The 14,579-nt window shown below is 41.6% G+C and overlaps 1 protein-coding gene across 7 annotated transcripts in view; it reads right to left on the reverse strand.

Moving 5' to 3' along the window:
* Myo6 (myosin VI) overlaps positions 1-14,579 on the reverse strand; it is a 133,629-nt gene that overhangs the window by 74,802 nt on the left and 44,248 nt on the right. For all 7 annotated transcript variants that reach the window (XR_012909986.1, XM_075965125.1, XM_075965124.1 and 4 more), the window contains exons 2-3: positions 5,670-5,811; positions 1,887-1,956 (exon numbers count right to left, since the gene is read on the reverse strand). Coding sequence is in view for 6 of the 7 variants with exons in the window: in XM_075965125.1 (XP_075821240.1) it covers positions 1,887-1,956; positions 5,670-5,786 (187 nt within the window). In the remaining variant the exon portion in view is untranslated. The remainder of the gene's footprint in view (positions 1-1,886; positions 1,957-5,669; positions 5,812-14,579) is intronic.

Here is a 14,579-nt window from a genome sequence, read left to right on the forward strand (position 1 = left end):
TATCTGTTCATCCAGCCAAATAAACTCCTAACAGGCACGATATCTGTCAAAGGCAGAAGGACCTTCAGTCACACTGATCAGGCTATTCCATTTTCATGGGGAAAAAATCTGCTGTGTGTCAAAGTGGGAAAGGTTAAGTTTCAACCACCTCCCTAGAAGTGTTCACAAGGGTCCCAGAAACACCGAGTTTCATCCCACCCCCTTCTGATAGCCAGCCCTATAGTTACTTAGTTGGCTATTTACAATACTTTATATGGACTGCCTACTTTTAATGTCTAGGTATTTAGAGATTTAACTATAGTCAAAAGAACAACAATATTTTTTTTTGAAACAGGGTCTCACTATGCATCTCTGACTGGCCTGAGACCAGGCTGGCCTTGAACTCACAGAGATCTGCCTGTTTCCACTTCCCAAGAGCTATGATTAAAGGTGAGCCCCATCACACCTCGAAGAACATTTATTTTAGTGCATGTACATTTAGTGATGGGGCATGCATGGCATGGCACTGAGTGGGTCCGAGGACAACTCTGTGGAGCTGTTCTCAGCATCCACCTGTACATGGACCAGGGAAATGGAATTCAGGATGCCGAGCTTGCACTGAAGGCACCTTTACCAGCTGAGCCATGTCACTGGCCCAAATGCATCCCCTCTAAGCACACAATGTACATAACTACTTCTACATTGCATATGAACTTCCCAAAAGAGGAGCAACGTGGCCTGTAGGCACATCAGCTTGCAAGCTGAAGTTAGAATCAGAACCCATGATGGTCTCCCCATCAGCCCACAGTGCCCCCAACACCAGCACTATTCACAACACCTGTATCTATATATGTGGTCTTTCAGGCTTACTCAATTTTAAACGCCAGTGAAAAACAGTAAGAATAAAGCTGTATTTTTCTCTTGTCCTCTTTTCTGGAGACTACTAAGTCAGATACTTCTAAGAAAATCCATGGTAACTAGAAATGATCCTCCTACACCACACTTGCCCCAGCTACAGTTTTGATCTAGAATGTTCTCCGAAGACACCTCTGTTAAGGCCTGGAGCTTCAGTTGGAGCTGTTGGAAGATGATGGGAACTTTAAGAGGTGAGGCTAGCACTGGGGTGTGCCTTAAAGGAATGATGGGGACAGGGAATTTTCTTAGCTCTCTTTGCTTCCTGGCTTCAGTGAAGTAAGTGACTTCCTGCCATAATGCACTACTCACCAAAGGCACAAATGGAGGTGTCAAATAACCAGAGACAGAAACCTCCCAATCTAGAAACCAAACAGGCCTCCCTGGTCCTTTCAAATTAATTCAGATATTTTGTTACAGTGATGAAGATCCAAAACAACTAAAATGTGATTATCTCTGACTGTTGAAATAGAAAATAAGTATGCCCTGTTCAATGAATAAAGAAGTTTTCACCAAGTATTTTAAGGTCTCTATAAAGCAAATCAATACTATGTTTTAACATAATGCTCTTAGATAAACGTTTTATCTCTAAATTATTCAGCAATGTTGTTTGTTTTGTTTAATAGTGGTTTGCCATACCCAAAGAGTGATATTAAATGACTCTTGCTGTCAGCTTCCAAATTAGTATGAATTCATCCCCCACTACAAAGTTTGGAATAACTTTAGAGACAACTAAGATGAGCCTTCAGTTGAAACCTCACACTGCGTCATTACCCTTTCCTCACAACTGAAACGGCAATAGGAGACACTCAAGAGACCCTCACAGACTGCACATGGGATCAGGAATGAACTTAGGCCTTCCAAGCTCCCAGGGGCTCTTATCAAGCCTGTGTGCTCTGACCTAGTCTCCTGTACTAGTAACATAACCACTAACTTGACTTTCTGGAAGCAGATACTTCTATGGATGAAGAAGTAACTTTGAAATTCATACTTACAGTTATCTTCCACATCTTTTTTACTGTCCTCTTCTGCAGGGAACACTTGGTTTATAGGAGCCAAAAATGTCTAGCAAACAAACAAAAAATTATAAATGTAGATAGTAAAAAAGACAAGGAGTTTAACTGGTTGCATATATTGTAATGATAGCAACGATACATTCTCTATTAGAGTCTAACACAGATTCTACTACTTAACTAAGCACTCTTTCAAAAGACAATAACTTCCACCAAAAACTGTGTCCACTATCACTGTAGACATGAATCAACAATAGCAATTACCAAGTAAGTATCCCAGGTTCTCACACCCACAGGGAGACAAAATAACAGACACACTAATACTAACAAAGTAACAAAGACACCAATCCTAAATTTCTGCTTAGAGGCATGCTAATTATCAAAAATCAAAAGCACTTTAATGTTTGCATATAAACAATTTTATTGTTTTGAAACAGAAACATTCATAATCATTTACATATAGCATAAACAAACTACTACTACTGTTATTTGAGAAATATATTTGATATCAATTCCTACATAAAAATATGTCAAGAATATAAGAATATCTGATCCATATAATTAAAAGTACCCACAAAAAACTGGGTGTGGTGGCACATGCCTGCAATCCTAGCACTTGTGAGGTGCAAAGAGGGGGAATCAGGAATTCAAGGTCACGCTTGACAACATAATGATTAAAGCCAGGCAAAGCTAAGATTCTGTCTCAACAAAAAATTAACCCAAAAAGAAACTTGCATTCTTTCATCACTTAAAATGCTATGTGAGACACTGCAGAATTAAGATAGCATCTTGTAACAGAGAACAAATGGTCTCAAATTACATCTAAAGAGAATTAAATTTTAATCCATGCTATCTTAAGAGTTATTTATAAATTTATACCTCTAAATAATTACAATTAACTTTTCCAGTTGACATTTCCAACTGTACCAAATTAAACTCTTCAAAAAAAATGGCCTGGTTCTTTTACAATAATATCGGCATCTGCAGGGCTGAAGGGTTAGCTCAGTGGTATTGTTTATGCTCAGCATGTGCAAAGACCCAGACCTGATCTCCAGTACCAAAACCGAAAACAGTTTGAAACTCTATGTGTGCAAGGATACTGTATACAATAAGGTGATCGTACTTTATGAAGTAAAATTCAGGCTTCACAGACGATTCCAATTTAAAGGTATAACCAAATTGGTGGTGCGGGGATTGCTCAGTGGTAAAGAAAGCTCTTGGGTAAAATATGCGATGCTCTGAATGCAATCTCTAGTGCCACGAACATAAAACAACAACAACATCGTCATACCCAACTTAGAATACTGTTAAACTCAACACTCAGAAAGCTAATTCTTTGCAATCTAATGCATATGTTCTCAATGTTATAAATTTAGATGGTTTGGAGGCTATTCTTTCAAAAGTGAACTTGGATCAGTATGAACTAGTGAACAGTATGTAGAAGAAGACAGCATAAAACAATCAATTCATAGCAATGGTTCTGTAGGAAAATTCGTTCTGCAATAGCTGCTAATACCACAGAACTGTATATACACTTACCGCAGCCATGGCAACAGAGGGCATGATCCTAACCTGGCAGGAACTATAGCCAATGCAAAAGACTCCAGATGAGAAATGAATGCTGCAGGGGAGGAGCAACTGAGCTCCTTAAATAAGAAGGTTAACGGCAAGCTAAGACCAGTCCAGAAGTCTCTCTCCCTCTTCCTTCAGACCCCCAAATTAACAATTAGCCTCTATTTTCTCTACTTTCAATAAAACAAAATATCTCATTTTAGAAAATTCCATCAAAAAGTTTTTATTTTTATGTTAGGGAAGTTTTTCCATTATCAGAAGAAAACCAGGGCCCAGCAAGATGGCTCAGTAGATAATGGCACCTGCCATTAAGCCTGGGGACCAGAGCTTAACCTCCTAGGACCCATGTAGTGAAGAAAGAGACCACTTCCCGCAGGTTGTCCTCTGATCTCTACTCAAAAAGATTGTGCACAACAACACACACACACACTAAAAATAACTTTCTGTAAAGGTAGTGGCTTAAGCCCCCATAATATTTTTTAGAAAATTTAGACTTTAGTTCATAGGAATATTTGTAGATCTATAAAATTTATGTGATTCCATAATTTAAACTAAGCCTCCAGGCTGGCAAGATGACTCAGCCATGAAAATTGAGATCTTGAGCTCAATCCTTGGGACCCACAGGATGGAAGGAGAGAACCAATACTCTCAAGTTAGTCTCTTACTTTCACATGCACATATGCACATGTGCACACAAACACACACACAACAAATAAACAAATGCCCCCAAAATGTCTGAATTAAACTGCACTTCTATTGGTTCTAGATACACACACACACACACACACACACACACATATACACCTTAGGAACACTAACATGACATAGTTCAAACACTCTGAAATATATAAAATATTTTACAAAAGCCCATCCCCTTAAATCAAGTTTCTTTTATTCTTGAGCTGAATTACTCTGTCACCTACAGAGGTGACAAACCTCAGCGGAACAGACTCGGGACGTACAGCCCTCACTTCTGGCCTTTAGCTTACTGAGCTTATGAAACACGTTAAGCAAAAGGCAAAGGCTATCAAAATTTATTGTATGTGAACTTTTAAAAAGCCACTTTTTAAAAAGGCGGTGTGGCCAACAGCACACACAGGCACTGCTAATGAAAACGAGAACACTTTATCTTTCCTTTCCTGAAGGCATCTTTAATTGGCCTCCACTAACATGGCACAATATATATTAGGCATTCTGGTTCCTGGGTTGTTTACAGTAACAGAACAGTCCTCTCTCTGAAGAGACCTCATGAGAGATCCACCTTGTTTTTCTAGGGTTCCCAGAAGGATGGCAGTCATATGGCCTTAGCTTAACCATGTAGCGGTAGAACATAAATTATTCATGGATATTTGCAGAGCTTGAAGTAAACAGAAATTGTATCCGCATATTTAGTCAGAAAAAAAATGTTTAGTAGGATTATTTGTTAAACTTAAAACTGTGAGACTGTGGTCCAAAAGACTGAAACACACATGTCTATATTGGGGGCTCTGGCTGTAAGCAAATCAAAACTCCTGGTCACTCTCCCCGAAGGTCCACTTAGGAATCTTGACTAGTCTATGTCTAAGACTTTACAAAAGAAAGTAAATAATATATGTACAGAATTAAAGTATATTTTACACTACTATCATAAAAATAACAATATATGGGAGGTTTAAGAGTCAAATATCTTTCCTTAATAGAAAGATATTTACCCAAATCCCACATTATATAAGTTTATGTAAATGAAATGAAAAAAAAAGGAAAAGGAGATGACAAAGCTGAAGCTCCCAGCAGAGCTTGACCTCAGAGCAGCACCCACATCGTCCAGGTTTACTTGGTAAAACGCCGACTCCATCACAGCCACACCAGTGATCATAACAGTCTGGCATATGGGATAAAGATGCTGCCACTGAGTGCATTCTCTCACACAACTAAGAGTGTTGGTTCAGAATCACAGGATCCTACTTCCTCATAGTGCGCACTTCCCAGCTAAACAAGGAAGTCAGCCCAAACCTTCGATGGCATTGTCGGGCATTTGATTCAGCCACTATAGCAGGAATGTAGACTTCATTTTCACGTTTCATGGGGAAGAATTTATATGTATGTGTGTGTGTGTGTGTGTGTGTGTGTGTGTGTGTGTGTGTACACATATATATAATATATACAGCTGTATCTGAAAGAGATCACATTTTGAAATCTCTATGAGACACTTACCTTGCCTTTTTGGTTCAAGGGTTCAATAGTTAGGCTGTCAGGGCCAATATCCACAATGTTGCCCATCTGAAATCCATCTGTGGGGTGGGGAGCCCAAACGGGCTTTCCATCTTCCATTTTGAAGGAGGTTCTCCACTATCTCCTGTTCAGAGGAACAAATAAAGCAATATGAATAACTGTGGAGATGTCTTCAAATCGTTTCTCCTTTACCCATGTAAATAAATCTCAAGTCATAAAAAATGGCTGCTCCCTCTCCTCTGCATCCTGCTACCTCTTGCTGTCTGTCCACCTTAGATAACGAAGGCCGAGGCTGCTCCACCCTCAGGAATTCCTGTAACCTGCCTGCTTCAGCCGTGAGTATACTGGAGTATAGTTCGGGATGGAAATGCTCACAGTTCCTACCTTTCATCTGAAGACAATTTAGAATTCTACCTCAAGGAATCTGAGTGGCTCATTCATCTTGTAAGAATAGACATCTATGGTGCAAAGTTAACAGAGTGTAAAAAGAACTCATTTTGGTCCTGAAGGGTTGCGGTGCTGGGGGGTGGGGCAGGGGGGGTCTTTCCTGTGGGCTCCCTGAGTCTGAGACAGGAGGCATGTACTCCGCAGGCTCATTCCTACACAACTGCTCAGCATATGTTCCCATTTTCCTACCTTGCTGTTCATTTGAAGCTCACAGTGAAGTGAACAAATCTAAATACGCACGTTAATGAATTTGGACAGATGAATGCCCCATCTAAGAAGCACCCTCCTCGGTTCACAGAGCATCTCTACCGGTTCCCACGCCTCCCTGTCATCTCCGCTGTCCTCAGTTGTTGCCTGTTCTTGAACTTCATATAAATGAGATCATACCGGTAGTCTGCATTCTTTTGTGTCTGGCTTTCTTCATTTCAAAGCATTTCTATATGCAGCCCAGTCAACCATATTGCCGTGTGGGTCTACTGAACAATGAACTGTTTACCTGTTGTCTCGCATTTGAATGGTTTCCAGGTAGTGCCCACTGAAGACATCCCATTTTCAACTGTCCCTATGAGGCTTTCACGCTTGGCATTCTGAAACGTTAACATTTATAATTCTGTCTACTGAGCAACCAAAGGGGCACAAGCTATCCAAAATGCTTTTTTAAAGGAGCTCCTATGCTATAAGACTAATGTGTGACTCAATCTGCCAGCAAGTTGAACCTAGATACCCTACTTTCGGTATCTCAATGGGAACCTAATTCTTCCACTATTCACCTGTACTTAAAGAGCAGGCGATTTATGTAACATACTGTTTGTTATGCATGCCTAGGAACTCCACTGAAGATCCCATGACCTCAGGACTTTGAGATGCAGTCCCTCACAAGAGCCACACAGAGACACACAGTTCAGTTGAAAACGGCTCACATGCTGGCATCTTGCAGTGTGTTTGGTGGCTAATCTTTCCTGTGCCGTGGTTGCAGAATGAGCTACCTTCTCTATGCAGCTCCTATATGTACATGTAACTCTAAGTTAACAAACGAAACAAAGATTCTCCGCAGACAGTAAACCGGTAACTCTGCTTTAGGCTTCCTCTGCTGCATATGCGTGCCTGCTTTCCCTATGACGGCAGCCACCCTCACGGCTTCACATGCCATCTGTGTGTGAGGGATACTCAAGCTTCTCTCATCATCCCAGATCCCCATGAAATTCCCAGATGTTTACCTGCCTGCTGGAACCTAACACAACAACGAACAGACACATTGTCATCATTATTCTGGTCTGCACCCCGCCTTGTTCTGCCCTACACTAGGAAAGGCAGCATCACTCAGTTCCAATCCCACCTGGAGTCATCCTCAACTCTTCCGGCTCCTTCCGCATTCTCATCACCCTTTAATTAACTGCACCAGCTCTCCCTGCAGAGACACCTCATACCCACCCACTCTTCTGCCTCTCCTCTGCTATCTCAATCCAAGGCTTCCGCAGTGGCTTACATACCTGCTTCTACTCTTGCTGATCTTCAGATCAGCACTAATCCCGCTAAAACACACATCCCATTGTGCCACTGTTATCCATCGGGGCACAGACCCCTTATTTCCTGCTTGCTCCTAAGGCCTAGCACGAGATACACAACTGACAGTCCCTGGTGCATGAATGAACTGCTCACACCGTCCTGGGGAGTAAGCAGAGAAGACAGACTAGAACGAGTTGGATTCTCTTAAAACCGAGGCTTGAAACTCTGCCCCACCACTGACTGCTCTGAGCAGGTTGGCTCCCTGATCATATCTTTACCTTTATCTCAGTGGTGGGATAGTCTCACTTACCTTACAGAATTGCTGTGGAGATTAAGTGACATAAAACTGAGATCACCGCTCTAATAGACCCTAGTTACACCTCTCCCTGCCCCCCACATCCTTCCATTGAAACCACTAATAATTTGACGGCAATCTTCTATACACAAAGAGAAATGGACAGTAAGGATAGTTTAGAGGATAATTATCCTTTTTTTAAAAATTCTGAAAATGTCAACCTCATACAGCAAAGCACAACCCCCCCAATCCAAAAAAAAAAAGGTAAATCAAATTATCCAATCGGTTTCTCAATTTAAACCATGAAGTGCAACTTTTCAATGAAGTGGGCAAAGTTCAAGGCACACATCTAACCTTGCTTTTTCAGCACAGCCCTAAATCTACAATGACGTAATTCTCAGAAAATCTGTCAGGGCTGTTGAGATGGCGCAGTAAGTAAAGGTGCTTGCTACCAAAGGTGACAATCACAGTTCAACACTCACAACCCACACTGTGGAAGAAGGTGAGACCCGGGTTCTGAAATTGTCCTCTGACCTCCACATGCAGGCCGTGGCACATGTACGTGCATGCACCGATAGACTACATACACATTAAATGAATAAATAAAGAGGTGTAAGAGAAGCTCTTTCAGGAAACCCTTCCCGTCAACCCTCATTCTTACTAAGCATGTCCACATATGCAGAGTACCTCAAGGCATTGTACACCATGCAAGATGGCTCACAGCTACAATCCCAGCACTCAGGGGCTGAGGCGGGACAATTGCTACAAGCTCACATCCAGTCTGAGCTATATAACAAGACCTTTCTCAATAAAATAAAATAAATAAACAAACAAACAAAAGACTCTACAAGGTGAGCCATTAAAGGGCAGACTCGGTTCCCAGGGCTACCACACTAGATGCCTTGAACCCCATGGAAGGCTGGCTGCAGAAATATTGAGCGGAAAAACACGTCACTGAGCTTTGCTGGGATTCACTGCGGAGGTGGAAAGCTGTCAGCATCCCCAAAGTCACTGCTGGAAGACCCCACTAGTAACTGAAAACTGTGGAGTTATGAAGACCATGCTGGGATCAAGCCCAGGGCCTCACACTGCCTAGGCAAATCCTCCACTCAGCTGGGTCCCCAGTCTGCTTTCCTTCCTATCTGTTAAGTAAACAAGCCAGGAACACTAGAAGCAATGCCCAGAAGTGGGAAGGAGCTACAGGGGTCACTCCTGGCCTTTCTCCGTTGAAAGGCAAATAAGGCATCACCTGGAGACTCCCTAGGAAACAACTTGCTGTACATTAGGAATGAGAAACAAGAACACATCCACATTCGTCTTCCTCTGGACTAGTGATGACTCCAGCAGTGTCCAAGTGCCAAGTGCAAAATGAGTAGATTCATGCTACAAAATGTGAGCCACTACCCGCATGCGCCAGTGCCTTCAAAATGATCCCCAAGAGCCGAGCTGGGAGGCATAACAACGTCTTGTGTTTTCTTAGCTAGTCATTACACATTAAGCAGCAGCTACCCGTATTTTAAGGCTGAACTGAAAGAACCAAATAACTAAAAAGGAAGACAGACAAATTAAGCAGAACAAACAGAAACCCCTAGGCCTGCTTACACGTCAGACTAGAACAGTGAACAAGGAGGACAATCGCTGGCTGGAAACCGACTAGGGACAGGAAAGATAACCAAGAGGGTGCACCAGTGCGGCAGCCGACCGTGGTGGGGGCAGGGGGAAGAGAAGACAGATGGATCAAATTTGCAATTTGAAGAGATTACTCTTTATCTGGTAGCCCCTGGCACATACCTTTGGTACAAAGCTGCCCACTGGCTGCTTCTCACCTGTATCAGTGTACCCCAGGGCTATTAGCTTCCTGGTGCCCAGACACCGTGAGAAAACTGGGCACTGGCTAACAGTTGGCCACAGCTGGTGTGGGTTGCATATACCCAATGTTGCCTTCCATCAGGTATTTCTGTCCTACAAGCGATTATTTGTACACTAAAATTCCTTAATTCATTTAAGCAAGATTCCCTTTCTTACTAAACTGCCTCTGAAAACACCTTTAGAAAAAGTATTTTCAGGTTATTTTTCTTCAGTTAATTACAGAAAAATATGGTTTTTTTATTATTATAAAATGGAATCATAAATTAATAAATTAATGATGGCATTTATTATAAGCACATTGGTTTGCTAAAAATAAAAATCATAGATAGAAAACATTATTAAATCCAGATAAGGACAAAAAAATAAGAAAACATCTCAAGATTAACAAGCTCCAAAAATGATATCAATTGAATGAAGAATTTGAATTTTTACTCATTTATTCATATTTTTCATAAACATGTATGAGTATTAGGTTATGATGGAAAATAGAGAGGCCAACTGTTTTTCAGTGTGAGACATAAAAAGAGAGAAAGATCTACAACAGTCTTCATGAAGTTCTCCTGGCAGTGGTAGATATTGGTCCAAGTGACTGACCACTGAGACCCTGCAGAGCATCACTCAGTGTCTAAAGTTAAGTCTGTGACTACTTCATGCATAGAGCTCTGAGCAAGACTACCTGACACTATTTGAAATATCACTACAAATACTATGCAACCTGAATTATTAACATTGGTTATTGGATTTTTCTTACAGATTTTCAAAGACAAGATCACAAGTCATATTTTAGATATAAACTCCTGCATGAATTGCTCCACAGAACAGGCTTGAAGTCAGACAGCAACCAAATTCTCTCATAACTCATAAGATTAAGATGCTTTTCAACTCTACTAAGTTGGGTGTGAGTATGGGTTTGCATGCACACAGCAGATAAAAACAGGAAATAAAACAACTTTTTCCTCACAACTGGCATCTAGCTAACTAGAGAAAACCAAATCATATGCATCAATAACCCTGCACCACATCCTAGACATTACAGTAAGACACTTTGAACACTCTTTTGACTCTTTCAGACACACTTTCCCTCTCCTCAACTCCTCCTAGACCCTCCCTACTTCCCTAGCCTCCCAACTTCATGCTCTTTTACACCCTCTATCGCAATAAAAACAGTATGAAGAAAATGTCAAAACAAAAGAAAAAGCTCACACACACACACACACACACACACACCCCAGAGAGAGGAGAGAGAGGGAATGTGTTTTGTGTTGGCCAGCTACTCCTGGGCATAGGGCCTGCCTTGGAGTAGGGGTGATGTACCCAGTACACTCCATTAGAAAAACATGTGCTTTTCCCTCTCCTACCAAGTATCAATTGCAAATAGTTTCTTCGATAGGGAAGGATTCTGTATCCACTTCTGCCTTTTAGTGCTGGATTTTTTTCTGTCTTGAACCTGTGCAGGTTTTGTGGGTGCTGGCCCAGGCGCTGTATAAGTTTATATGAGCATTAGTCCTGCTGTATCTGGAAGACACTATTTCCTTGAAGTCATTCACTACCTCTAACTCTTACAAGGCTTCTGCCTCCTCTTCTGAATTGACCCCAGAGCCCCAAGGGCAGGTATTTGCTGAAGACATCCCATTTACAGCTGAGTGCTCCAGAGTCTCTCCACCTCTGCACATTGTTCAGTTGGGGGTCTCTGGTAATTCCCATTTACTGCAAGAAGGTTCTCTGATGAAGGTTATAGCAATCTGTGATTAGGAGCCATGTTATTGCTATGTTCCTTTAGCAGGATAATATGATGTTCTCCCCTAGGCCTACGACCTACCTAGTCTCAAGGTCCTTGGTCACTTTAGCAGGGTCAGATATAAATTTAGTCTCATAGATTGTGCCTTAGATCTAATCTAAAAGTGATTGGTTACCACACTGAACCTCATAGAAGAGAAAGTGGGAAGTACACTTGAACACATTGGCACAGGAGACCACTTCCTAAATATAACCTCAGCAGCACAGACACTGAGAGAAATAACTAAGAAATGGGACCTCCTGAAACTGAGAAGCCTCTGTAAAGCAAAGGACATGGTCAACAAGACAAAACAACAGCCTACAGAATGGGAAAAAGATCTTCACCAACCCCACATCAGGCAGAGGACTGATCTCTAAAATATATAAAGAACTCAAGAAATTGGACATCAAAAGAACAAATAACCCAATAAAACAATGAGGTATGGACCTAAATAGAGAACTCTCAACAGAGGAATCTAAAATGGCTGAAAGACACTTAAGACATTAAGGAAATGCTCAACATCCTTAGCCATCAGAGAAATGCAAATCAAAACAACTCTGAGATTCCATCTTACACCTGTAAGAATGGCCAAGATCAAAAACACTGATGACAGTTTATGCTGGAGAGGACATGGGGTAAAGGGAACACTCGTTCATTGCTGGTGGGAATGCAAGCTGGTACAGCCACTTTGGATATCAGTGTGGCAATTTCTCAGAAAATTAGGAAACAACCTTTCTCAAGACCCCAGCAATACCACTTTTGGGTATATACCCAAAGGATGCTCAGTCGTACCACAAGGATATGTGCTTAACTATGTTCATAGCAGCATTGTTTGTCATAGACAGAACCAGGAAACAACCTAAATACCTTTCCACTAAAGAATGGATAAAGATGTAGTACATTTATACAATGGAGTACTACATAGCAGAAAAAAATAATGACATCTTGAAATTTGCAGGCAAATGGATGGATCTAGAAAACAGCATATTGAGTGAGGTAACCCAGACCCAGAAAGACAAATATCATATGTACTCACTCATAAGTGACTTTTAGACATAAAGCAAAGGAAACAACTCACAATCCCGGAGAACCTAGACAACAATGAGAACCCTAAAAGAGACATACATGGATCTAATCTACATAGGAAGTAGAAAAAGACAAGATTTCCTGAGAAAATTGGAAGCATGGGGATCATGGGGAAGGACAAAAGAGGAGTGGGGAGGAAGAGAGGGGAGCAGGAAAAAATATATAGCCCAATATATTTTTTTTAAAAAAAGTGGTTGGGTACTCCCATAGCATTTATGCCACTATTGTACCAGTATATCTTGAAGGCAGGTCACTGTTGTAGGTCACAAGGTTTGTGGCTGGGTAATATTGACGACTACCTTTCTCCTCTGGTAGAAGTACATAGCTATGAATGCTAGTCAATATGAGTGAAGTGAATGTTTTATCTCACTTAACTATTAAATCTCTGCCAGGTTAGTTATTAGCCATTTTTATAAGAAATTGAGGTTTGGAGGTTTAGATATTTGTCCAAACAGAGATAACTAAGAAAGATTTGCAGAAAGGACCACTGAATACTGAGTATGTGTCCTTAGTATGCTTTCTGTTTCTGTGATCAAACCCTCTGATCAAATGCATCTTGGAGAGGACAGGGTTTGTTTGACTTACAGTGCCAGATCACACTCCATCATTGAGAGACGTCAAGGCAGGCATTCAAGAAGAAACAGAGCAGAACCACAAAGAATGCTGCTTGTTGACTGGCTAGTTCTCAGCCAGCATCTTATACAACCTGCCAAGGGGTGGCACTGTCCGCAGTGGTCAGAGTTCTTCCAACATCACTTAGCAATTAAGAAAATGCCTCACAGGCTTGCCCATGGCCAGTCTGATTGTGTCAATTCTTCAGTTGAGGCTCCCTCTTCCCAGATGATTCTAGATTTGTCGAATTGATAGCTAACAATGACCCAAATCCGACTCCTAGTCATTGTACTACATGGCTTCATTTAAGGGAGCTTCCTGTCTGCATCAGTGGTTAAGGTCACTATATTGAAAAAGTTTTTTTTCATTGTTCCCTACTTTAAGTCATAACAATAAAAAATACACAACAAGTACTGTGTCAAGAAACAATAAACTGCCTGGGAAAGCCCACGACAGCTCCTCATGTCAAGTTCCAATTATAAGGAGTTACCCTTATAATTTCCTCATTCCTGCCTACCCTACCTCTGGAGGGTTAATGCTTGCTAATGCCTGTCTTTTTATTGATTGACAGCACACCGAAGTCAAGGAGAACACAGAGAGACCTTCTCTTCCTGAGCAGAACCTGGCCCCAAGTTATCAGAGAAGGTTACACCCAGAAGTGTGCTGCCAGAGGCACCAACACAACCAGACACAAGCCTCTGTTGCCAACACAGTGACTGACCTAAGTGAGCAAGAGGGGATGTGTGGGGCTCGTCCTCCAGAGGCCTTGTTTAGAAACAATGGACAACTAAGGCAGCCCACCTGTCTGGAACCCCCATACCTTCCTTTAAAATTTCCTACAAAACATTCTCCCTTGGGGCAAAGGACAAGATGCTCACTGGAAGACAAGAGCCTGTATATTCCAACAGCCAGCTTGTTGTCAATAAAGCCCTTTCTTCCGTGGTCACTCTGCCTCTGGGTTCACTGACTCCATCAGGTGGCGGTGTTTACCCTTGTTCTTACATCACATACAACAAAAAAGACTCCTGTGGTCTAAAAAGGTGCTGAGACTCACGCCACCAGACAACAAGGCTATCAGTTCTGCAGCAGTACACGCCTGCTGGACACCCACGAGTTCCATTCACTTCTGACTTTGCCTGCCTAGAGGTACAAGGCACAGAACAAACATTTGAGATGCCATTTGCCCTAGATTGTATAGATGATGCTTCTAACATTCTGGCTATAAAATGGAGTTCCCAAAACACCCTCGGGTTCTTCATTTGTTCATCAGCTCATTTAACCCAAGGGAGCACTGAATTAC

This window comes from Microtus pennsylvanicus, chromosome 3 (genome assembly GCF_037038515.1).
Source record: "Microtus pennsylvanicus isolate mMicPen1 chromosome 3, mMicPen1.hap1, whole genome shotgun sequence".
In the NCBI taxonomy this organism is placed as follows: Eukaryota; Metazoa; Chordata; class Mammalia; order Rodentia; family Cricetidae; genus Microtus; species Microtus pennsylvanicus.